General features: G+C 55.1%; 9 protein-coding genes across 9 annotated transcripts; 5 read left to right on the top strand and 4 right to left on the bottom strand.

Annotated features, from left to right (window-relative positions):
• Positions 1–155: 155 nt before the first annotated feature.
• IE81DRAFT_306926 (CRAL/TRIO domain-containing protein) lies at positions 156–1904 on the top strand. Its single transcript, XM_025512351.1, has 5 exons — positions 156–956; positions 1039–1103; positions 1208–1294; positions 1396–1478; positions 1573–1904. The coding sequence occupies exons 1-5, from the start codon at positions 376–378 to the stop codon at positions 1753–1755; spliced, it is 999 nt and encodes a 332-aa protein (XP_025366313.1). The 5' UTR covers positions 156–375; the 3' UTR covers positions 1756–1904.
• A 717-nt stretch (positions 1905–2621) lies between these two features.
• IE81DRAFT_326818 (Zn-dependent exopeptidase) lies at positions 2622–5613 on the bottom strand. The gene is made up of 4 exons (XM_025514921.1): positions 4666–5613; positions 4384–4592; positions 3267–4307; positions 2622–3126 (listed from the first exon to the last, which is right to left on the bottom strand). Exons 1-4 carry the CDS (start codon positions 5276–5278, stop codon positions 2908–2910), a joined length of 2082 nt encoding a protein of 693 aa, XP_025366312.1. The 5' UTR covers positions 5279–5613; the 3' UTR covers positions 2622–2907.
• Positions 5614–7360: 1747 nt separating this feature from the next.
• IE81DRAFT_48475 (hypothetical protein) lies at positions 7361–7843 on the top strand. Its single transcript, XM_025517379.1, has one exon. The coding sequence runs from the start codon at positions 7481–7483 to the stop codon at positions 7748–7750; it is 270 nt and encodes an 89-aa protein (XP_025366311.1). The 5' UTR covers positions 7361–7480; the 3' UTR covers positions 7751–7843.
• On the top strand, positions 7764–11259 carry IE81DRAFT_332541 (hypothetical protein; the record flags this gene model as incomplete). The annotated part of the gene is made up of 2 exons (XM_025515319.1): positions 7764–8138; positions 8218–11259. The coding sequence occupies 2 exons, from the start codon at positions 7764–7766 to the stop codon at positions 11257–11259; spliced, it is 3417 nt and encodes a 1138-aa protein (XP_025366310.1).
• A 720-nt stretch (positions 11260–11979) lies between these two features.
• Positions 11980–13157, top strand: IE81DRAFT_48415 (hypothetical protein). Its single transcript, XM_025517378.1, has one exon. The coding sequence runs from the start codon at positions 12235–12237 to the stop codon at positions 13024–13026; it is 792 nt and encodes a 263-aa protein (XP_025366309.1). The 5' UTR covers positions 11980–12234; the 3' UTR covers positions 13027–13157.
• IE81DRAFT_48412 (hypothetical protein) lies at positions 13157–14302 on the bottom strand. The gene is made up of 4 exons (XM_025517377.1): positions 14191–14302; positions 14038–14062; positions 13758–13916; positions 13157–13617 (listed from the first exon to the last, which is right to left on the bottom strand). Exons 1-4 carry the CDS (start codon positions 14268–14270, stop codon positions 13459–13461), a joined length of 423 nt encoding a protein of 140 aa, XP_025366308.1. The 5' UTR covers positions 14271–14302; the 3' UTR covers positions 13157–13458.
• Positions 14303–14959, bottom strand: IE81DRAFT_48411 (hypothetical protein). Its single transcript, XM_025517376.1, has one exon. The coding sequence runs from the start codon at positions 14860–14862 to the stop codon at positions 14410–14412; it is 453 nt and encodes a 150-aa protein (XP_025366307.1). The 5' UTR covers positions 14863–14959; the 3' UTR covers positions 14303–14409.
• Positions 14960–16057: 1098 nt separating this feature from the next.
• On the bottom strand, positions 16058–17332 carry IE81DRAFT_350420 (hypothetical protein; the record flags this gene model as incomplete). Its single annotated transcript, XM_025516534.1, has 3 exons — positions 16058–16725; positions 16816–17033; positions 17115–17332. The coding sequence occupies 3 exons, from the start codon at positions 17330–17332 to the stop codon at positions 16058–16060; spliced, it is 1104 nt and encodes a 367-aa protein (XP_025366306.1).
• Positions 17333–18527: 1195 nt separating this feature from the next.
• Positions 18528–19022, top strand: IE81DRAFT_318359 (hypothetical protein; the record flags this gene model as incomplete). The annotated part of the gene is made up of 2 exons (XM_025512603.1): positions 18528–18704; positions 18933–19022. The coding sequence occupies exons 1-2, from the start codon at positions 18576–18578 to the stop codon at positions 19020–19022; spliced, it is 219 nt and encodes a 72-aa protein (XP_025366305.1). The 5' UTR covers positions 18528–18575.
• Between the last annotated feature and the right edge of the window lie 900 nt (positions 19023–19922).

Here is a 19922-nt window from a genome sequence, read left to right as displayed (position 1 = left end):
ACGTGATTCTATTTCCATCAGCTGATTCTTGATTCAATTCACATTTTTGATTCTTGATTCCTGATTTTTGGCCCCGCTGCGCCGCGGAAGCACACAGCCGCGAGAGAAGAAGTGGTGCACACACACAGCACACAGCACACAGCACACACGCCCATCAGCTAGACAACGAGCGTCAAGCCGTGCATGATCGGACTCAAGATTCTTGATTCTTGATTGTGATTGCCTTCTCCCTCACATCCAACGTCTCAACTGTCAGACCACATTCCTTGCCTCTACGCCCGTTTCATCCAACCGCAGCAGAATTTGCACTTTGACACGGCCCAGTCGCCCCTCTCTCCAGCCCTCCAGCCCTCCAGCCCTCCAGCCCTCGCCATCATGTCTCGATTCCTGCGTCGAGCTCCCGCTCCCTCAACCTCTGTCGACAAATCCTCCCTGCCAGTCTCTCACGACCCCATCCTCGCGCCTCTTCCATCCACCTTGGCATCACTGCAGTCTCGACCTCCCAGCGCCCCTCTTTCGGCCGCTCAGCAGGATCTCCTTGCTGCTCTCGGCGCATACGTGTGGGAGCTGCACGGCAGGGGTTGGGAAGATGATGCGGAGCTGAGCAAGAGCAGGACGGTCACCGAGACTGCAGGCAGCTCCATCGAACCTGCTCACAAGGCGAAAGAATCGGCATCAGCAGCGTCAACTTCGACCTCGCCCGCTCCAGCGTGGTACAGGACGTGGGAAGAAACGTTTCTAAAAGATGCCACCACATTGCCTCGCTACGCCCGCGCTTCCAAGTGGGACCTGGAAAACGCCAAGAAGAGGATCAGCGAGACATTGTACTGGAGACGCAGCTACAGGCCTGAGCTGATCAGCCCGGACGAGGTGGTGGAGGAGGCCAAAACTGGCAAACAAGTGCTCAGCGGGTTTGACAAGGACGGCAGACCGGTGCTCTACCTCAGACCTGGAAGGTGAGCCAGGCGTGTGACAGACAGACAATAAAGGCGCATACATGCTCACGACTTGCCATCCTTGCGCTCCGCATGCGTCAAGAGAGAATACGACACCTTCTCCTCGACAAATCAGATTCCTGGTGTACGCGCTGGAAAGATCTTTGGGTGGGTTGCAGTGTGCAGCGTGCAGCGTGCAAAGAGTCTGGACTTCCAATCACTCGCTGACTGAGGCGTGCATGGCCTACTTTCACCTGTGTTGGACTGTGCAGACATCGCTCCGGAGGGCGTAGAGACGCTGACGATCATCATCGATTACAAGTCCGCAACTCAAGCTTCCAATCCCTCGCTGTCGCAAGGTGAGCAACCCAGCATCTCTCTCCTAGGTCTCCATTCTACCTGTATGCGCTTTGCGTTGCTGAAGTGCGCCATCTTGCATGCTCTTGACCCGCCCTTTCAGCTCTCAAAGTGCTCAACATTTTGCAGGCTCACTATGTCGAGAGGATGGGCCGAGCGTTCGTCTGCAACGTGCCGTGGTACCTGGTGAGTGTCTTGGCAGAGGGAACGCAGCAGAGCGGCTCGGTCGACGCGGCCACTGATAGTCACTCACCAATGTCGCTCGTGCTTTGCGCCGCAGAACGCCTTCTTTAGCGCCATTTCGCCCTTTTTGGATCCCGCTACTAGAGCCAAGATCAGGTTCAACGCAAAGTTGGAAGAGTTTGTGGATCTGGACCTGCTTGATGCGGAGTTTGGCGGCAGACACCGATACGTGTGGGACTTTGAAAAGGTGAGTGTCGGGGCGTTGTCCATTGACGATTAGCACGGAGGAGAGGCACGAGCGATTCTGCGTCCTCTTGAACAAGACCGACGCCCGTTGTACTGCGAGTGGACTGATTCTACCTCACCCTTCCCTTGGCTATGCAGTACTGGACTCCTCTGATGAATGCGGCAAAGGTCATGCCGGATGGTACCAGGAGAGCGGGAGCCAGAAGAGCGCCAACTGAGCAATGCACTGGACCCGCTCTCTCCTCGAATGACGCGCCCACCCCCGACGTCGTGAGCTCAGCCGCATCCCTCGCCCCTGCTTCGGAGGACCAATCAGGAGCTCTAGAGCCCCCGCGATCGAATGGCACTGAAGAGGGACAAACCATCTCAAGGTTCTTGAATCGCCAGACGGAGAGTGCGCCGTCGAGCGGTGTTCAGGAAAAGGATGGTGACAACGCCACAGCGCCCACGAGCACGTCTGCGTCTGCTTCTGCTTCAGAGTACGGCCAAGATTCCCAAGCCTCGACAGCTGCTACCACAATCGCATCTCAATCCTCCTCCTCCTCGTCCGAAGCTGCGGGGGATGTCGCTCAGACGTTATCTCGCACCAAGATCGCCTGAGCTCACAGAGTGGGATCTCAGATTTCGAAATGGGTAAATACGTCGATACGCGACTGCCCTCTGGGTGTTTTCCTCCTTCATCTTTCCAGCTCGCCTCGGCCGCTCCCTGCAGCCCAGCCTAGAGTTGATTCGTGGCTTCCACACCTCGTCTCGCACGAAGCGCGCCAAAATGTGCAGCAGCTCGAAATGATCTCACCTCTTCTCGCTCGATGACCCTGGAAATGGTCCGTTTGGCTCGCTGCATTTTTTTTTTTTCAATCCTCACGCAATATAGATACCATAGATGCAACTCCCACTCGGGTCGTAGCACGTTGTGGCTGTGCTCTGCGTGCGCGTGACTAGCAATATCCTGTGTGTCGTTGAGAAAGGGTCCGAGGCTTGCTTGCGCTAACACTAAGAAATTGTGAGGAGTGAACGACCAAAAATTGTGCATTGCCATGATGCATGCCGAATTGGTAAAGCTGGCTAGGTAGGAAACTTGAAAATGCCCCAGCGAGCACAATCAGAAAAGGCCACATACGGAAGAGGCGTGCAAAGTGGGGGAGAATTTCGAGGCGCGAGAGAACAAAGGGACCACCACGACCCCTCAAAACTCCTCCGCATCAGCTCTCAAAATGATCTCCTGATAAAACTTGCTCAGTCGACTTCGTTTTGTCGCGTAGTGCTCGTTCTCGGCATGCACGCCCTTGACCGTACCCAATCCGCTCGGATCCTTTTCGAAGGATGAAGGGCCGTAGCGGAAAATATTGCGAGTGAGGGCCCAATAATGACGCGTGTCGGTGTTGCCTTGCATCATGGCGGGGGCCTGAGAAGAGAGCAAGAAGGATGTGCAGCAAGACGTCAGGATGAAGAGGTCGGACAGAACGTTACGCCCTCCTTGCGAGGAGGTCAAGCGGAACACGCGTGCGGCTCATGCCATCTCAACACCCGGATGCGCAGACTCACAACGCGGACTTCCTGACCCGTGTGGTCAGTGGGATAAGTCTGGCGAATCACGCTAGAGAGTAATCTCCATGCTTTTGCATCTTTTCCCTGCGTCGGTGTAACAGGAGCCGGTTCCAGCGGACTCTCCCAAGCTTCGATGACGAGCTTGCCACCGGTCCCGTCGTACGTCACATATCCCTCGCATTGGTCTTGCCAACGTATAGAAGACTGCTTTGAAGAATTTTCGCAGATGTGGCCCATCCAGTACGACTTTGCATCGACCTTCTCTCCCCACGCTGTCAACTCCAAGTTGAACTTTTCTGCAAATCGCTTCAGCAGGTCTGTCCATTCTTGTTGCAAGTATTTGACGCTGGACCAAGGAGCGATTCGATGGTCCACAGATGCGCTAGCGACGGGCGGCAAAGCATTGATCTTCACACCTCCCTGAATCACATCGATCGCGTGCGTCGTAAAGAAAGGATTAGCCAAATTTCGAGGCAGAACAGCCTTGACTGCATCTTCTGCCCTGGCTACCCTTCGAAGACCGTGCGGATCGTGACGCAGCGAGTCCAACATGGTTGATACGGTGAGTCCTTTGCGACTTGTGTGGCCGTCGTCACTTGTTGCAACCCAGTCATTTGCGCGGACAGACCGCTTCGCCCAGGCAAGGTTTCTGAGTGCGCGTTTGAGAGCAGGGTCCATGACGGGCGAGTCGACCAGACACATGAGCGTGTTCAAGTGCGCGGAATCATCCCCAACCTTTTTTCCAAGTCTAACCTGCTCCGGATACCTTTCGAGCTCGGCCAAGATGGCGCTGAGCATACCTATGCTGGTGTGCCTTGGGGAGATGGAAGAGTGTCCACCGGCAGACTCTACACGGAGCGTAATGTGCATCGCTCCTTTCTCCTCCGTACCTACTAGCGCGACGGGTACACCGTAGCCCGACGATGACGAAAGGTTGGGTGTGCCTTCGTCCAAGAGGAACGCGAAGCTGTCCTTGCCCCACACCTTTTCCAGATGCGCACCAATATGCCTTCCACCTTGAGGTCCAGATGCTTCTTCCTGCGCGCCGCAAGTGATGACGAGGCGTGCTTGTCAGCACTGCGGCTGCCGGATTTGCTCATCACCCAGCACTCACATCAAAACCAAAGGCAACGACGATGCCTCGCTTCGGCACGAACGTGCTCTCTTCACTAAGCAAACGTTCCAGCGCAGACATGATGCCTACTAGCCAAGCCTTGGCATCGTACGATCCTCTTCCCCAAACAACGCCTTGTTCATCCACGTGGCCCGAATGCGGTGGATATTTCCACTGGTCCAGCGTCGCCTCCAAGACCGGCACAGTGTCTGCTCGACAAGGGGGTGGGTATGTGCTTTAAGAGTAGCGATTCGAGTGCATATATGCGCGAGTGCGACTCACCCTGATGAGCAGTGATCAGCACAGGCTTCAAGTTCTCATCGCTCCCTTTCCAAGTGTACACCAGACCATGTTGATTGACAACATCTCTGTGTATGCGATCATCCTGATGAGCCAGCGGGAAAGCTTGCTCCATCCACTTTTTGAATGGTCCAAACCTGTCCTCCCAGAGTGAGGGATTTTCCGTTGGAGAGGGCCAATTGTCGCCAATGGAGGTGTCGATCTTGACCGATTCGCTAAGCAGGGTAGCGTATCGCGCCTCATCCTCTTCCGCGCGTGCACGGGCACGCGAACCCTTGGCGTCGAGGTTGAAGTGAAGAGCGCTTGCGTTGATTGGGACTTGAGGACATTCGCGCTCCAGATCCAAGCTCTTGTAGGCGGCAACCGACAAGTCATCGAGCAGCGAAGTGAAGCGTGAGTTGATGTGTGGCTCGGAGAGAGCTGCGTCGATGTAGACAAAGGACAGGGCTAACAAGGGGAGGGTGAAGAGTGCAGCAAGCAGCTTGTATGCGCGTGCAGGCTGCTTATTGAATGTCGGCGATGTGAGGATGCTGCCCCTATGCTTGTCATCGGCTTTGCGTTCGCCGACAAGGGACTTTTCCTTGCCTCCGGTCATCCTGACCAAATGGATGCTTTGCTGCTTTGAATATGCTGCGCAAGAGTCTGAGTGTTGAGCTCTGGACTGTCAAAGTGCCTGCGACCGAGAAGGTATTCGAAGTAGTCGGAGACTGGCGCAGCTAGTTGCGGGTCTTGGCTGGGTCAGGGTGCGTTTGCAATTCTAGCTCTGATGTATGCGTGTGGGTCGTAATGGGGCAGCAGTATCATAGTCCGGCTTATGGTCTGCAATCAAGAATCGCGAATGTGAATGGAGGCAGTCACTTTGACGCTGAAGCGAGTGATCAGGGCACTCCGTCTCTGACTTCAAGCTGCGCAGATGTATGCTCCACATCGTGGCGATCTGGGTCGCGGTTTCTTTGTCACAACTCTTGACTCCATTTTGAATTGACAACCGCAACATTTTCTTATCAAGATGTTCCAAAATCAAAAACCACATTCAGAAATATAAACCACCAATCGTCATTTTTAATTAAGAGTCGAGACACTCAAGACTCAAGACTTATGTACATATACGATCAAGGAGGACCGGAATTCGAAATGCCACGTGACTCTTCAACTCCCAAGCGGCACTCAAACTCTTGACTTTGCTGGTTTGATGAGTCTTTGAGTTGGACCGCATGACCCCGCGGCCCGTGCACCTTAATTCAAGACTTGGATCGAGATTCTCACGCGACCCCGCGCGCTGCTCCCACGATTGCCGCGATGATTGCCGCACAATCTCGAATTCGTGAATCTGATGAATCTCGAACAAATTAGTCTTGGGTAATTTGAAGATCTGGCGGACCAACGATCTGAAACTTGCGCCTCCACTTGACTGCTCTATATGTAACTCGATCAGACTCTAGACTTTGTCTGTGACGACTGACTGGATCGAACGAAGTCTTTGGGTGTGAGGCTCGGTGCAAACTTTTGCTTGCATTTGTGATTCTTGTGTGACTCGACTCAACTTCCATTCACAGAAATCTGATTGGACGCTCCGTCCGGCTTGGCTCCCCTGCAGCCAGCAGTGGCGCCCTGGGTCATCTGGACCCTTGATCGGCTGACCACGAAGTGAGGTCAAAGCAGGGGCTGCTGGCTGCTGCCCTCGCCTGTGCTTCACCCCTCATCGTGTCTGCCCACCGAGCATCCTGCAAAAGGGATGGTCGCGTGCATCCTGCGTCCTTCAAGATTGCATATGCAACCAAGGACTAGTCACGAGGCACGAGTGCATGAACACACATTTGTGCGCCAATCCATCACTGGACCCACGACTCGCACGGACAGTGCGCTTGCATTTGCATGAAGTCCGTGCGTGTGGCGATTCTCCGCTTTACAGCGCATGCAGGTCCTCATTCCCAATCGCCGTCCGGCTGCTGCCCATCTCGACATCATGCTGTTCTACAGAAGTGTTCTAATCGTGAGTCAAACGGTACATGGTGATGAGGCTGTTCCTGACGCCGCACGCGCCGTCGCCGTCAGTCGATCAAAATCGGCTTCCACTCATTCTTGATTGCGTTCGAGCTTGCGCGGTCTATGTAGGTAGTCTTGATGCAGGGTCTTCATCCAAATTTGAGTGCACGGCTGGCAAGAGTTTTGAAGCCGCGGAAACAGCTGTGAGGTCGGAGTCTTTGGTGAGAAGTGGGATTCAGAGACGAATAGGGGCTGCTCGCATGAGAGGTGAATCACGAATTTAGACTTGTGACTGCTAGCGCGCTGCCGGGTGCGCGGGTGCGCTAGGGCGGGTTACTGTTTTGAGGGGCCTCGCTGCACGACCATGTTTGCGTCCCATCATCAGTCACATCGATGCGCACTGAGGGTCACAATACGATGCGACCCTCTCTTGCTCCCTCGTTTGATTACGTCACGAGAAGACGGCAGGGTCCTTCCTCCAGCTTCTCTGCGCAATTCTAGGAGTGCATGTAGCACCCTCCTTTTCGTTTCGAGCAATCCTCGCCCCCCACACGTACCGCAAGTTCTCATCGCTCACAGAGCAGGTCTGGAACACTCGCTGAACCACAGAAGTTCAGACGCACCCAAGATGGAGCAATCTGGTCAACTTCCCGCCAAGTCAGCATTTCGGGGTCCTTCGGCATCGTACGCGACCTGAAGGAGATCGCAATGCTGATTGGCCTTCCTCAACAATCTGTCTAACGCAAGATGCTGCCATGGTCGTATCGGTACCGCTGAGTCACTCCAGGCTTATAAATAGTGGCCTTCGAAAATGGACTTGGAGATCATCTTGTCACCAGGGCCCGCATGGGCACCAGGCTCGCAACGCCTTCCCTGGTTCAGACCTCCCTCGCACAACCCCTTCCCTTGCGCACTCCTCCCTCCCGCTTCTGCGTCTCACGCGCTGATCCTCACTACATCTTTCTCGCTCGGCATTCTATCCCACTGCGCGCCGGCTACGCTCTTCTCGACGCCCCTCTCCAACTCGGCGCAAGCCTTTGAAAGGCCCTTCCCGACCACATGCCGCGTGCACACCGTCTAGAACCAAAGCGAAAATGGCTTCACCGCGATTCGATCCCAAAACCTTCCAGACCTGGAGGGACTCTGAGCGTGAACAGGTCATCCTCGTCGGGAGTGGCATGTCCGCTTGCTCCGGACTGCTGATGTGGACGGCCTTCGTCACTGCAATCATACATCGGCTTTGTCACATAGCTCTTTGCCCTATCGATGACGGTCACCCTATCGATGACGGTCACAACTCGTGCGAGGAACTCAAGGACAAATTCATCGAGGTTCGCGACATTCTGCAGAAGCTTGGAGCCAATTTCGAAGACTACCGCATTACCGACCTATTCGTCCGACGTCTTGGCAAGAAATACCTCGGTATCATGTCAGCATTCGATGTATCAAAGCCAAATTCACTCCATCAAGTGAGTGTGCTTGCTTGAACTCAAGAAGTGGGAGATAGTTCGTGCTCAAAGCTGGTTATCACTTCTACGCCTGTTGCAGGAATTGATTGATCGCTTGATATCGTCCGGTTCGGACTCGGTGAAGGGCGTACTTACCACGAACTTTGACACTTGCTTCGACGAGGCCCTTCGCGAGGCATCCAAACACCAGAAAGTGCTCCTCTGCGAGATGACTGGAAACGAACTGGTAGACAAGGCCCGTGTGGATAAGGCCGAGGAGCGTGCATTGCGACTAGGCAACAGACTTTGCGTTGTCTTCCTCTGTCAATCCTTCGAAGCGTTTCGCACGATCGCGCATTGGTTCCCCGACATCCTGTCGAAGCCTTCCTCAAGGTTCCTCTTCAATATCCACGGCACCGCACGCAATCCTTCGAGTTGCATCGACAGCAATTTTCAGCGTCATCAGGAACTACCTTTCCCTCTCGCTATGGTCCTTGAAATGATCTACCAAAGCTCAATCGTCATCACCACGGGCTGGAGCGGCTTAGACCTGAAGGAGAATGCAGACTATCTACTCATGGTTCGCAATGCACCTAGGCTGCAGCTTTTAGTGGGCACTCGACGCGACTGCCTTGATGCTCTTTTCGGCCCCGTAGTCAAAGCTGTGGAGGACTGCCAAGTGAACGAAAACGACAATCAAAGAACTCAGGATCCACCGCTTGCCTTTGGCGAAAATGGCCCAACACCGCTGCCGCAAGATTCACGGGTCGAATCCTTTCAAATTCCATACGAGGGCTGCACTAGCGAGAGCGAGTCATCTTTCACCAACGATCTTAATCGCAAGCTCGACAAGGTCTGCCCACGCCCAGTCCTGGGCTTGGGTGTCCTGTGGGATCTGTACACTGCGATGCGAATTGAAAAAGATCGTCTTCTCGAAGCGTCGGATCGGCGGGACGTGCAACGAGTCGAGAAGCTCGAGATGTGCAGCAAGCGCCTCGAAAGTATCCATTGCCTCCTCACTCCGTGCCTCAAGAAACTCGTCTCCACATACGGCGCTGGCCCAGATGAGGCTGCTTGGACAGCATTAGCGATCAATCTTCAACTTGCTCAGACATACCAAACGGATACCGTTCAAAGACGCTCAGCCCTCCGCTTAGACGACATCGTTCGAAGATTGAGCAGCAAAGATTTTAAACACGCGGAAGCTCAGGTCACAGAGCTGATCAATGCATTACAGGAAATCGCTGAGGAGCTTGGGGCTGCGCCAGACCTATGGCCGGATATATGGGTCCCCGGCGCCTTGTCGGCGATACTTTCGAACTCTCTGGCCAAGCAAGGCGATTCTAACGATCCTGCAAGGCTGCGCTACCGCCAGTACATGGAGTCTGCAAGACGCGCCGCGGAGCGTGCGGGAAACACATGGGGTTTGCAAGCCGTGCGTGAACTCCAAACACAATTCGAGCAGACCGAAGATCAGGGCACCGTCATACCGCTTTTCAGACAGCAATTACAGTTGGACGAGGTTTATCAAGCCCCTGAGCTCGCGCCTCTGGTCTTCGACAACATTTCGCCAGCCCGATCCATGCGCGACATCCCACAAGCCAAATATCTACGCGGCATAATCAATCTTGCTCTGCTTCTTGGAGAGAAGGTCGCCCTCCCCGACAACTTTGCACTCAACTCACGCTGCTTTGTCCACGAAATTCTCGGTCCTCTCGAAGAGAGCGACCGAATCAAGCTGCTCGGCCAATGCACATTGATTCTACCCAACGGATCGTCTGCGAAAGACCGCCGGAAGGAAATGTTGGACACGCGTACTTTCCTCAGCGAAAACATAGATTCTAGGAAGATGAAGGACCTCACTGATCTCTACGAACCGACGCCGTCTCCGAGCCTGAAGCGCGGCTATCATGATTCGGAGGAGCTCGAGGTTCCGAAGCGCGATACCTATGATTCAACAGAGCTCAGCAAGCAGTATCTGAAAGCAACTAAATGGCTTGTCGCGGAAGAGAACGAAGAACAGGTACTCAATTGTTTCAAAAGCCTTCATCAACTCGACATAGAGGCCTGCAACCACGTCAAAGAAGCCCTTTCCATATATCGCGAATACTTCAGAGCGTTCTATCGTCGGGAAGGATATTGGAGGCGCAGTGCCCCCTTCCGCGATTTTGGTCTGGGAAATTTTCCCCAGTCACGCCGACAGAATGAGCCATGCGGCACCTTTCACACCTCGAAGATCATGACATTGATCATGTTGATCATTTTCTTGGTCATGTCACTCATCGGCGTCAGCACCAACACTCACGATGACCCTCTGGCTCGAGCGAAGAGCAGATATCTGCAGCATCCCTGGCGATATCGCGAGGTGATCGCGCTGTTAGCAAGCGCGCCGTACGTGTGCAACCTCCCCTTCTCCAAGAACAAGACCATACTCACCACCAATCCCTGGGAGGAGGCATCGCTCGAATTGGGCCGTCGAGCCTTGGAACGGGACTACCGTGAGAAATTCAGCGATACCCCTCCTTGGTCGCAGGTTGCCGCTCTTACCCACACCGATGTGCTGCAAGCTCGAGCGCACCACAAAAAATACAAGAAGGAGGGCGAGGCCGTGAAGGTCCAAGACTTACTGAAGATCATCTTCTCGGGATCAACAACGTCTACATCGAAATCGTCGAACAGCTCTCCGCCAAGCTCGGTAGCGCAGCCGCCCACGTCCTCGTCTGTAGAGCAGACCCCCGATTTGAAACAGCCTGGATCTGCAAGGCTTCCTCCGCACTCGTTCCCAGACACCGCTTCCTCATCCCCAGCCGCAAGCCCGACGCAGACCAGAAACAGGGAGCCTGCCCCAATCGAGAACAACATCTCGCAAGAGCAGCATCCTCGCGGCGGCTTGGGGATCACGGGCATCCCTCAGGGCGAGTCGAGCAGCATTGAGCCCGAGCGCGACGTCGCCCATGGCAAAGCGAAAGCGGATGTCTACCGTGGTGGTAGTTCTGGGGACAGCGAGCCCCCTCCCGATCTCAAAAAGATATTCGTCGACACTGCTAGCCACTTCGTGTTCTCGCCATCGAAACCGCTTCCCCGCAATTACGAGGATCCCGAGCTCACGATCAAGCTTTGGGAACCTGCTGATCAAATTTAGTCCTAGGAATGCTCTCACGCTCTGCCTTGAAGGTTGTAGCATTCGCTCGTCCCGTTTCGCTTTCCATTCTCCTGCCTCGTCTCGTCTCCTTCCCGTTTCCGTGCGTCTTGTCTTATCGTCTGGTCCAGTCTCGTCACTTTGCACATTGTTCACGTCACAGCTACTGTAGCTCTTGCGTTCGGCTTCATTCTTCATCCTTCATCCTACCAACCAACAAAGTTATCATGTCTCGCATCCATTTTGTCATCGATCTCCAATTTTCCCCGTCTATACGAGCGCTAGATGCGCCACCTAACACTTTGCAAGTCTTACTGATGCTGGCATCGCTCAAAAACTCAAAGCAAACATACGTACAAGTCTCCCTACACGAATGTCATTTGTTGCAGCGACCGTCGGGCTGAGCTGAGAGGTCAAAGAGCGAAGCACAAGGCGCATCCGGATCAAGGGTAGCGCTCTCGGACGAAGCTGTGCGTCGCGAGTGAGGTCTGAGCAATGAGCCGCCCCGATCTGAGACTCGACTCCTGAACAGGCACAACAACCTCGAAAGATTTTGATGTCGTGCTTAAGAAACGAGCTCACGCGTCGAGGATCACGTGTTGTGTCCGACCCCGCCTCCGAACCTAAAATTCTTCGGCGGGCACGCGCATGACGTACGTACCCTGCTGCTGCTACATGCGTGAAGTCGCCGTGCAAAGTCATGGTTCATCAAGGATCTGGAATCACAACCTTGAATCAAGGAATCACAATGATCGTGACCTCGTTCATCATACGGTCAGAGCCGAGCGATCTCAACGACGAGATTCGACATACATGCACGGATCTGAGATCTCGTGATCCAGACTCACGACTACAAGACGGCGCCCTGCTGGTCAGAAAGTTGGTCAGCAGAGTCTTCGCACGATCCTCTTTCTCTTTGTGCTGTGCCGCAACAGCGTCATCTAGCAGCAGTCGATCAGCAGCGCCGCGCAGCGTGGAATGGTCGGTCTGCCCAAAGGTCCCTTGCCGGGTCACAAGCGCAAGAAGAGCTCCAGCAGCAGCGCAAAGTCTGAGAATGTGAAGCGGGCACAGCAGGCAGAGAAGCGCAACAGATTGAATGCACCTCGACCAGGTGGGGCAAGAGGCGCGGGCGCAGGAGCAGGCAAGGAGGTTCGTCATGGAACAGGCTCGGTGCACGAGCAGGACCTTACGAAGCCCGTAGGTCGTGCCGAAGATCCGAGCAAAGAGAAGGACGCATCGCCAATGCTCGAGCAGGGCAAGAAGCGCACAAAGAGCTTTCCGGAGAGCATGGGAGCTTCTCACTTGGCCCAGTTGGGCTTGGACATTGCAAAGTTGTCAGAGGCAAAGGAGGAAGCGAGGTTGAGGAAGAACAAGGAGAGCGCAGCTTTCAAAAAGGAGAAGAGGAGGAGGAGGAAGAGCAGCAGCGATGGTCGTGATGCTGGCAGTCTAGGTGGGCAGAGCGTACCTGCTCCGACTGGCAAGAAGGGCAGTGCAGATGAGTGCGTGGGGCATCACAAAGATGCGCCGCTTGCATCGCCACCAAAGGCCATCATCTTGTCCAAGACAGCGACTAAGCGCAACCTGATCGAGGAACAGAGGGCGAAAGCCAGAGCTAGAAAGGCGGCCAGAAGGACCAACGCTGCGCTGGCCCAGCGCGCGACCCACGCCGCAGACTCGACGAGATCGTCAGAGCAGTCGGAGATGGACAGTGCACTGCCAAGCTCTGCCAAAGCGCAGCTACCAAAGCGAAAGAGCGTCTCTTTTGCTTAGAGGGTGCGATGCAGGCGCGTCGCTTGAGCACTGAGCCACAGAAAGCGCCTTGGCGCGCTTAGAAAAAGTTTGGAACCACGCAGCAGCGCATTCACTATAGGCCTCTTTCAAGTCAACTCTTCAGGGACACGAGTCTCACGAGCGGGCCTTTCACACGGATCGTCCATTGTCCCTTGAAAGCACAAATGATTGCTTGCACCGATTCGAGGCAACGTGTTGCCCGATCACTAGCTTGGTCTGGAATCAGCTTACTGGTGCGTCATGCACGGCCACTTTGGGACCTGCGGTCTCGATAGCTCTGCAAGACGAGTCACAATCACCACCTCTTGCCGTTCGCCATTAGACAATGTCGAAGGCGGACGGCGTCAGCTGGATGCTTTGGGAGATCGATCGTCACGCCAAACGAGCGCCTGGCTGCGGCAACGCCCTTCTCTAATGCGTCCGGAGAGAGGCAATCCTCTTCAAGAGAGCTGCTTCCTCCTCTCGAGTCGTCACCCACTGTCCTTGCGCATGGTCCCAATGGATGCGTTCTCCTTCTTTGTGTCCAGGTCCATGGATCGCATATCGGCCTGGCGTAGTCACGTCGTTCCACTGCAGAGCGAGATCGTTATGTTCGTGATCAGCCATTGCTGTTCGGCTGCATCCCCACGGTCCTATTGGAAGCCCAACCCCCACAGAGTGCCCGGGAAAGAGATACCGAGAAAACGTTGGTCGAGCAATATCCTACTCACAATCTTGGGCCAGATTGGACGAGGATTGAAGTCTGTGGACAGGTCGCCATTGTACATTCTGAACACCCCGCTCTCGCCTCCCTCTTTGCGATCAAAGACGTGCAACAGCACTCGGTCCGAAGATCTTGTAAAGTGGACGCGGTTCGGGGCGGCAGAGGTCTGGTGGATGGGCATGCCATCATTATGGGAGATGGCAGCAACGTGCCAGGGTTAGCTGATTTCGAATCAGCAAGCAAGGACCAAAAAATTGCGCGGGGGCACGCACCAAAGAGAAACTCACAAAGATTTCGTTGCCGTACTTGTTGCTTTTGGGAAGCCGCGCGAGCCGGGCAAAGTGAACCAGATCAGAATGCATGCGTCAATTCGTGTTTGTCTTTCCTCTCACGAGGCGATCTCGAGTTCGCAATTGTTTGAAAAAGTCTGCACGACGCACCGTAAGAGGGGTGAAGCGAAGCACGCGTCGCTCAATGCCATGATTACGCATGCGCAGAGAGCGCAAGAGACGATTCTCATTTTTGCGGAGAAAGATGGGGTGGACAAGGACCAGCCTTGAGGCACTTGTTGAAGAAGCTCTGTGCGGAATTTGAGCATAGAACCTTGGTTGAAAGGTCCCTCTTCTTTGAAAGCCTTGACGGAGCCTGCCGTTCGAGTTTCACTTTCGAGTGCATGAAGCAAGCAGCTCAAGAATGAATACGATTCGGGAGGGCTGCATCTCTTCGAAGAAGGCTCGTTCTATTTGACCATCGTTCTGAAAAGCACGAGGCTTCGAGGCAGTACGCGCAAGACTGCCTTCCCCGAAAAGTGGCAACGTTGCACTCAAAAGTCGTAGAGGCAGGCGCGCGCAAGACTCGGTACTGGGGTGGTGGTATGCTGCGCACGTCATACCGCCAGCGGCTCTCCATCCATCATCTTGCAGCAATCCATCCCAGCGGCGCGAATGCGAGCGGGAAAGAGCGCGGATGGCTTGCCATGCTTCGGAAGTGCCAAGTCCTGCTCTTCTATTGCTGATGCGCGAAAGGCCGAACGTCGGTCCGCGCAACGGGACCGAAGCGGCGGGAAGGGGGGGACCCAAGTAGGGCTCAAAGATGCACAGTGTGGATGTCATGTTCCCGTTCAATTCAATCTCCAAGACTGATCACGCCATGCCGGTGATTCTCGTCGTGCTTCACACCGCGCGTTTGACCCTGCACTTCACGAAGCAATGCCCAGGTTCAAGGGAACAAGTGTCGGTCCGGGTGCGGATACGAGTCTAGAGTGCGGAGCCTTTCCGATCTTGACTCAAAGATCGCGCAAGTTGAGATGAACAGTCGTGGCGCGATGCGTTCGCTGGCCGTGTCGTGCTGCTCAATCAGACGCCTTCATGATGCTGCTTCTAGAACTTGTGCCACCACCGGGCATGACCGACGTCTGTCACATTTTGCGCAAAAAAATGTTGAGACAGACTGCAAGATGCTCGTAGGACTTGGCACGCTTTTGCGCGGCGTGCCTCGTGTAAACTTTGCAAGGCTCCCCTAACGAGCGGGATCGCGTGGCGTGCAACGGCTGAGATGTCCCGCAGATCACAGGCACTGTGCTGGCAATACCGGACAGCGAAGATCGATTGTGTGGCACAGCAAGTGTGGCAGGCGTCTCAATGAGACACTCTACTACAGTGTGAATTTCACACTCCCTAGGATTACCCATGCTCATTTGCATGATGAGGTCTTCTTTGATGTGAGGTGGCACTGCCTGGCATCGTCGTGGGTGGCAGCCGCCCTGGGATCGACTCGTTCAGGGCCAAGACGGCATGCGAAGCCTGGCAAGTCAACGAAGCTCTCGTTCGGAATTCTTTCGGACGACGTGCAATCAGCAAACGTGATGCGATCCCATTCGTTATGAAAAGATGGACGGAGTCGCCTCAAAGGTTCTCCTTGCGTGATCATACCTCTCAGTAGTGTAGGTAAAAATTTTGATGGGATGGCGTCCATAACGCCGAACCATGATCTCCTTCCAAGGTCGAGCGCTGGTGAGTTTGACGTGATGGCGGCCGGGCGAGCTCAATCAAACGTCAAATTGAAGAGCACGCAAGCCGAGTGTCGAATGACGCAGGCCAGAGAGCGGATCTTGCAAAAAACGCCCCGCCACAAATCATTCGCCCCATTGCGGGCAAGGGTCAGAAAGAAGTCGGACCGCGTTGATCAGTGGCGCGGGGGCCGCAAATTTAGGCAGGCTTCGGACCCGCCAGACCAAGGTAGCGGGCGAGCAGATGGGGCGGGTACGCGATCAGCTTTGGCAGATCGGTCTGCCACGCCGCTAGCGATCTACCCATGAGTAATGGCGACCCATGCGGCGAGTGTACAAGCTGGACAAAGTAGCGGCGTGAGGCTAGCTAACGCTATGCCTGACCAATTTGCGCGTATTGTGCTCGAGCTCGAACACTCCAAGAGTATGCGAGAGCTGACGAGCAGAGAGACGGCGACATGGTCCGAAGAGATGCTTCCTTGAGCAGGATGCGCCCAAAAAGTGTTCCAGAGCGCTTCGATGAACGTCTCTTGTGCTTGAAGCGTCGTTAACACTGCCAACGTATTTCGAATGCGCAAAGCGGCAGCGTAGATGCTCAGACCCATGGCGAGAAACGTAAAGTGAGGTGCGTCGCTTGGAGGTAAAAGGACGAGAAAAAGAGGAAAGACGTGCATGGTGAGGATCTGCAGCAAGTCTCGAGGAGGCGAAGACACTGCCCATGCCCCAGCCGCAAAGAAGACCAATTCCAAAAGCAGCACCCCGCTTGCTGCGCTGGTCTGCCTCTTGTCTTGAGGGCGTCTCCCCTTTCCAGGTGCGCTGGAAGAGCTAGAGTCGTCTGATGGGCTTGTACTTGCGTCTGTAGTATCCTCGGCTACGGCGAGGAAGGAAAGGGCAGCAGCGACGCTGATGGCTACGATCTGACCCAGAATCATGTACGCGGCAGCATACCTGAGCTTGCCTTGGCGCTCTACGCGCATACATGCGGACACCCAGGATGCGCAGTCTTTAGCTTTCGCAGTTCGAGCAAGCAGCGAGAAGAAGAGGAGCGCACACTCACGCCTCGCTCTTATCCACAATGTCCAAGCACCTGTCGTGATGACGCAAATTTCGGAGGAGAACCACCATTCGCGGGGACCTTGCACCACCCTTAGCCAAGCTTGTTCGAACAGACGCGTATTGTCCAGCCAATCCTTGAGGCGTCGCAAGGTGGATGCCTCGAGCGTGCGGCTGCTATTCACATAGTCTACGTATGAATAGCGTAGAAATGCGAGCATGCTAAGGTGAAATTCGAGCTGTGTTCAACAATCGCGTGTATGCGCTCGTTGGAAGCCTCTATAGCGGCGCGTGAGCACTCACAAGTACCACGTGGAAGCCAGCGAGAGCAGGCTACCCGCCTTCCACAGCGGTGAACGCTTGCTGGACACGCCAGACGCAGACGAAGCCTTGCTGTACACCCACCCCAGCAGCGCTGCGCACGTAGCCAGATAGGTCCACAAGATGAGCAAGCTGGGACTACTGAGCGCTACGAGCAGCCCGCTCGCGCTCGATGACCAGCTGCTCTCGCTGAGCCGCATCACGAATCAAGCGCAGCAGACGTGAGTACAAGTCGATGGTGACTTCGATTTCGATGTACCGCAATCCTCGATTTGCAATGTGAAATGGCGCGGTCTTGCCCAAGCGGCGAAACTTGACTCTTGAGTGTGCGCGGTGGTGCTGACGATAGCTCGAGCGTCGAGGGCATTGGTAACAAATATTTGTGTGAAAGCTCGTGAAAACGTGTCCCATATGAGCCGGTGCGTGATGTTCTTCTTACCTGTTTGAGCACGTGACCGTACCCCCGACGCGGATCGCCTGAAGTCGCGAATCACGTGAATACTTGAATGTACGGACGGACAGGCGCGCGCAGTGAAGTGAGCTGCTGATGGATGGATGGATGGATGGATGGATGGATGGATGGGTTCGATCGATCCCTGCATGCGGCGCGACGCGGACTTTTGGGCGCGCGGCTCATCCGACATACAAACGTGAATCAGAATCACAATGAGAACTGGTATAGGCGCTTAGCGTCGAACAGTTGAGTCGTGGGTTGCTCCATGCATGCCCCGGTCAGAGTTAACAACAACAGCAGGCAGCGCATCCATTCAGAAAGGTCAGCATGATCGATCGATGAGCAGACGACCAGAGCGGGGCGGAGCAGAGCATCATGGCTGCGCTTCTCCCCCTGTGCCCCAGCCGCTGCAGCAGAATCTGAATGCAGCAATTAAGCAGCAGCAGAGCGGGTAAGCAGTCGTGAGTGATGACGATCACTAATTGCTATTTGCGGCATGCGTACAGTCCGTGAGTATACATAGCTCGCTTGAGGTAAGCATCCAACAACACATCGCGCGAGTACAGTCACGAGTGTGAGTGTGAGTGTGAGTGTGAGTGTGAGTGTGAGTGCGAGTGCGAGTATGAGTTGTGAGTATATCAGCAGCCCGCCGGCAGGACTTTGCAAGAGCCTAGCCTATAGCTTCACGGAAAGCTGCACGCTGCTGCTGCTGCTGCTGCTGAATCGGCAATCATCACGAACGATGTGGAGGTTCGCATGCAATCAGGCAAAGTCGATCGAATAGACCTCAGCATGAGCAGCGTGCGTGCGTGCGTGCGTGCTCAGACTTGACTCACGCGCAAGCACATATACACATCGCACAATGAAAACCCACCTTCATGTTCTCCACCATCACGCTGCCATTGCCGCCCGCCCGCCTGCTCTAGAACCCCTTCCCAGCTACATCCTGCTCAGACTTTGCGCGCGCGCGCGGGGGGGGAAACAAAACAATGGCAAAGTACAGATCTCACAAGCGCAAGATCGACAAGGATCGTCAATTGGCAGGATGGAGATCCGCTCTCAACAATCCCTCCACCACCAGCGCCGGTAGGAGCCACGCGCGCAAACAGTTGCTCATGGTGAGTCTTCGCAAGTGCAAGAGTCGGTCAGAGTTCATGAGTGAGAGAGAGAGAGAGAAAATCATTTGAGGAAGGGGGGGGGGGGGGGAGCACATTCAGCGCAACTCGCTCCCCTCTCTTCGTGCCCTCGTCGCTCTTCGCTCCTCTCAGCAAGTACCATAACCCCCTCCCTCCCAAAGCTGACCATGCAAGCCGCCCCATGTCGAATCGTGAAATCTGACCTGACAGAGAGGACACGTAGGAGATGCGCTCTTCTCCACCAGCATCAATACGCGCATACGGCGCATGTTGGGTCTGCGTGCCAAATCTCACGGATAACGTCCGCGCGCGCGGGCGTGCGGGGCGTGCGGGGCGTGCGCGACGAGATGCGCCCGCCCGCCCTCGCAATCCGCGACCCTCGAACGTGCCATGCTCATACCCACGACCCGTCGCGAGTTGCTCCACTGCTCAAGTCCAACGAAAGAGAGAAATTTTTGCATCAAGAACGTCCGACCTGAGAACGCACGGCAGGAGGAAAGGTGTGAATCATGGGGTGCGCGTGCGCGTGCCCGCGCTTCATCCATCGCTAGAAGCATGGCGAATACGAAATGCGAACCCGCCATGTCAAGGCACATGTGCTCCCTCTTTCCCCCACCCGAACTTCCCTTCGCTTCGAATGACGTGCGCTCGCCTCGACCTTGCCTGCCCCTTGTATCCTCACCTAGCGCTACTTTCTACGCCCTGCACACGCGAATGCATATACCCATGCCCCCCGAAGCACCGCGTCTGCTTCTTTAGAGGTACCGAGCCAAAAAGTACCTGCGGGCACTGCTAACCCCTCCTCGCCGAAACTGCGTCTCGTACGTGCTTGGAGGCGTATGTCGCTGCTCTTTGAGATAAGGTCGCCCACTGTCATCACGCGTCAGTCTCGAAGCGTGTAGGACAAGCGATCTATCTCCCGGATTGAATAGGACCATACAGCTCGCCTTCGAAGCGAGCGACAAGCCTACGTCTCGTCTGATCCCCCCGCGTGCGCGCTCTCTCTCAGCAATGATTGTACTTGCCCTCTTGACGACGTTTGAGCGTCATAGCAGCGATGATGGCGCTTCCTACACCGCTACCATCCTCTGCTTGATGGCTTCTGATCTTGACGTCTTTGCCAAACTGATCGTACAGAGCTTGGTGAAGGCGGTCCGCAAAGTCTGCGCGATAGCCCAAGATGAAAGGGGAGGGGGGGAG

The sequence above is a fragment of the Ceraceosorus guamensis genome (genome assembly GCF_003144195.1).
Source record: "Ceraceosorus guamensis strain MCA 4658 unplaced genomic scaffold IE81scaffold_140, whole genome shotgun sequence".
Lineage (NCBI taxonomy): Eukaryota > Fungi > Basidiomycota > Exobasidiomycetes > Ceraceosorales > Ceraceosoraceae > Ceraceosorus > Ceraceosorus guamensis.
This window is presented reverse-complemented; position numbering and strand designations above follow the sequence as displayed.

What these genes read in the sequence shown, in the direction of transcription:
- IE81DRAFT_48411 (XM_025517376.1), bottom strand. Translation starts at nt 14,862, where the DNA reads ATGACATCCACACTGTGCATCTTTGAGCCCTACTTGGGTCCCCCCCTT.
- IE81DRAFT_326818 (XM_025514921.1), bottom strand. Translation starts at nt 5,278, where the DNA reads ATGACCGGAGGCAAGGAAAAGTCCCTTGTCGGCGAACGCAAAGCCGAT. An exon ending in GCTGATCACTGCTCATCAGG is followed by an intron (nt 4,593 to 4,665) that starts GTGAGTCGCACT and finishes CTTGTCGAGCAG; the next exon opens with ACACTGTGCCGGTCTTGGAG. An exon ending in CGGGTCAGGAAGTCCGCGTT is followed by an intron (nt 3,127 to 3,266) that starts GTGAGTCTGCGC and finishes CTCTCTTCTCAG; the next exon opens with GCCCCCGCCATGATGCAAGG.
- IE81DRAFT_48412 (XM_025517377.1), bottom strand. Translation starts at nt 14,270, where the DNA reads ATGAGAATCGTCTCTTGCGCTCTCTGCGCATGCGTAATCATGGCATTG. An exon ending in AGTACGGCAACGAAATCTTT is followed by an intron (nt 13,917 to 14,037) that starts GTGAGTTTCTCT and finishes CCCATCCACCAG; the next exon opens with ACCTCTGCCGCCCCGAACCG. An exon ending in GTCCAATCTGGCCCAAGATT is followed by an intron (nt 13,618 to 13,757) that starts GTGAGTAGGATA and finishes CTCGCTCTGCAG; the next exon opens with TGGAACGACGTGACTACGCC.
- IE81DRAFT_306926 (XM_025512351.1), top strand. Translation starts at nt 376, where the DNA reads ATGTCTCGATTCCTGCGTCGAGCTCCCGCTCCCTCAACCTCTGTCGAC. An exon ending in CAATCCCTCGCTGTCGCAAG is followed by an intron (nt 1,295 to 1,395) that starts GTGAGCAACCCA and finishes CCGCCCTTTCAG; the next exon opens with CTCTCAAAGTGCTCAACATT. An exon ending in GCAACGTGCCGTGGTACCTG is followed by an intron (nt 1,479 to 1,572) that starts GTGAGTGTCTTG and finishes TTTGCGCCGCAG; the next exon opens with AACGCCTTCTTTAGCGCCAT.
- IE81DRAFT_48415 (XM_025517378.1), top strand. Translation starts at nt 12,235, where the DNA reads ATGGTCGGTCTGCCCAAAGGTCCCTTGCCGGGTCACAAGCGCAAGAAG.
- IE81DRAFT_48475 (XM_025517379.1), top strand. Translation starts at nt 7,481, where the DNA reads ATGGACTTGGAGATCATCTTGTCACCAGGGCCCGCATGGGCACCAGGC.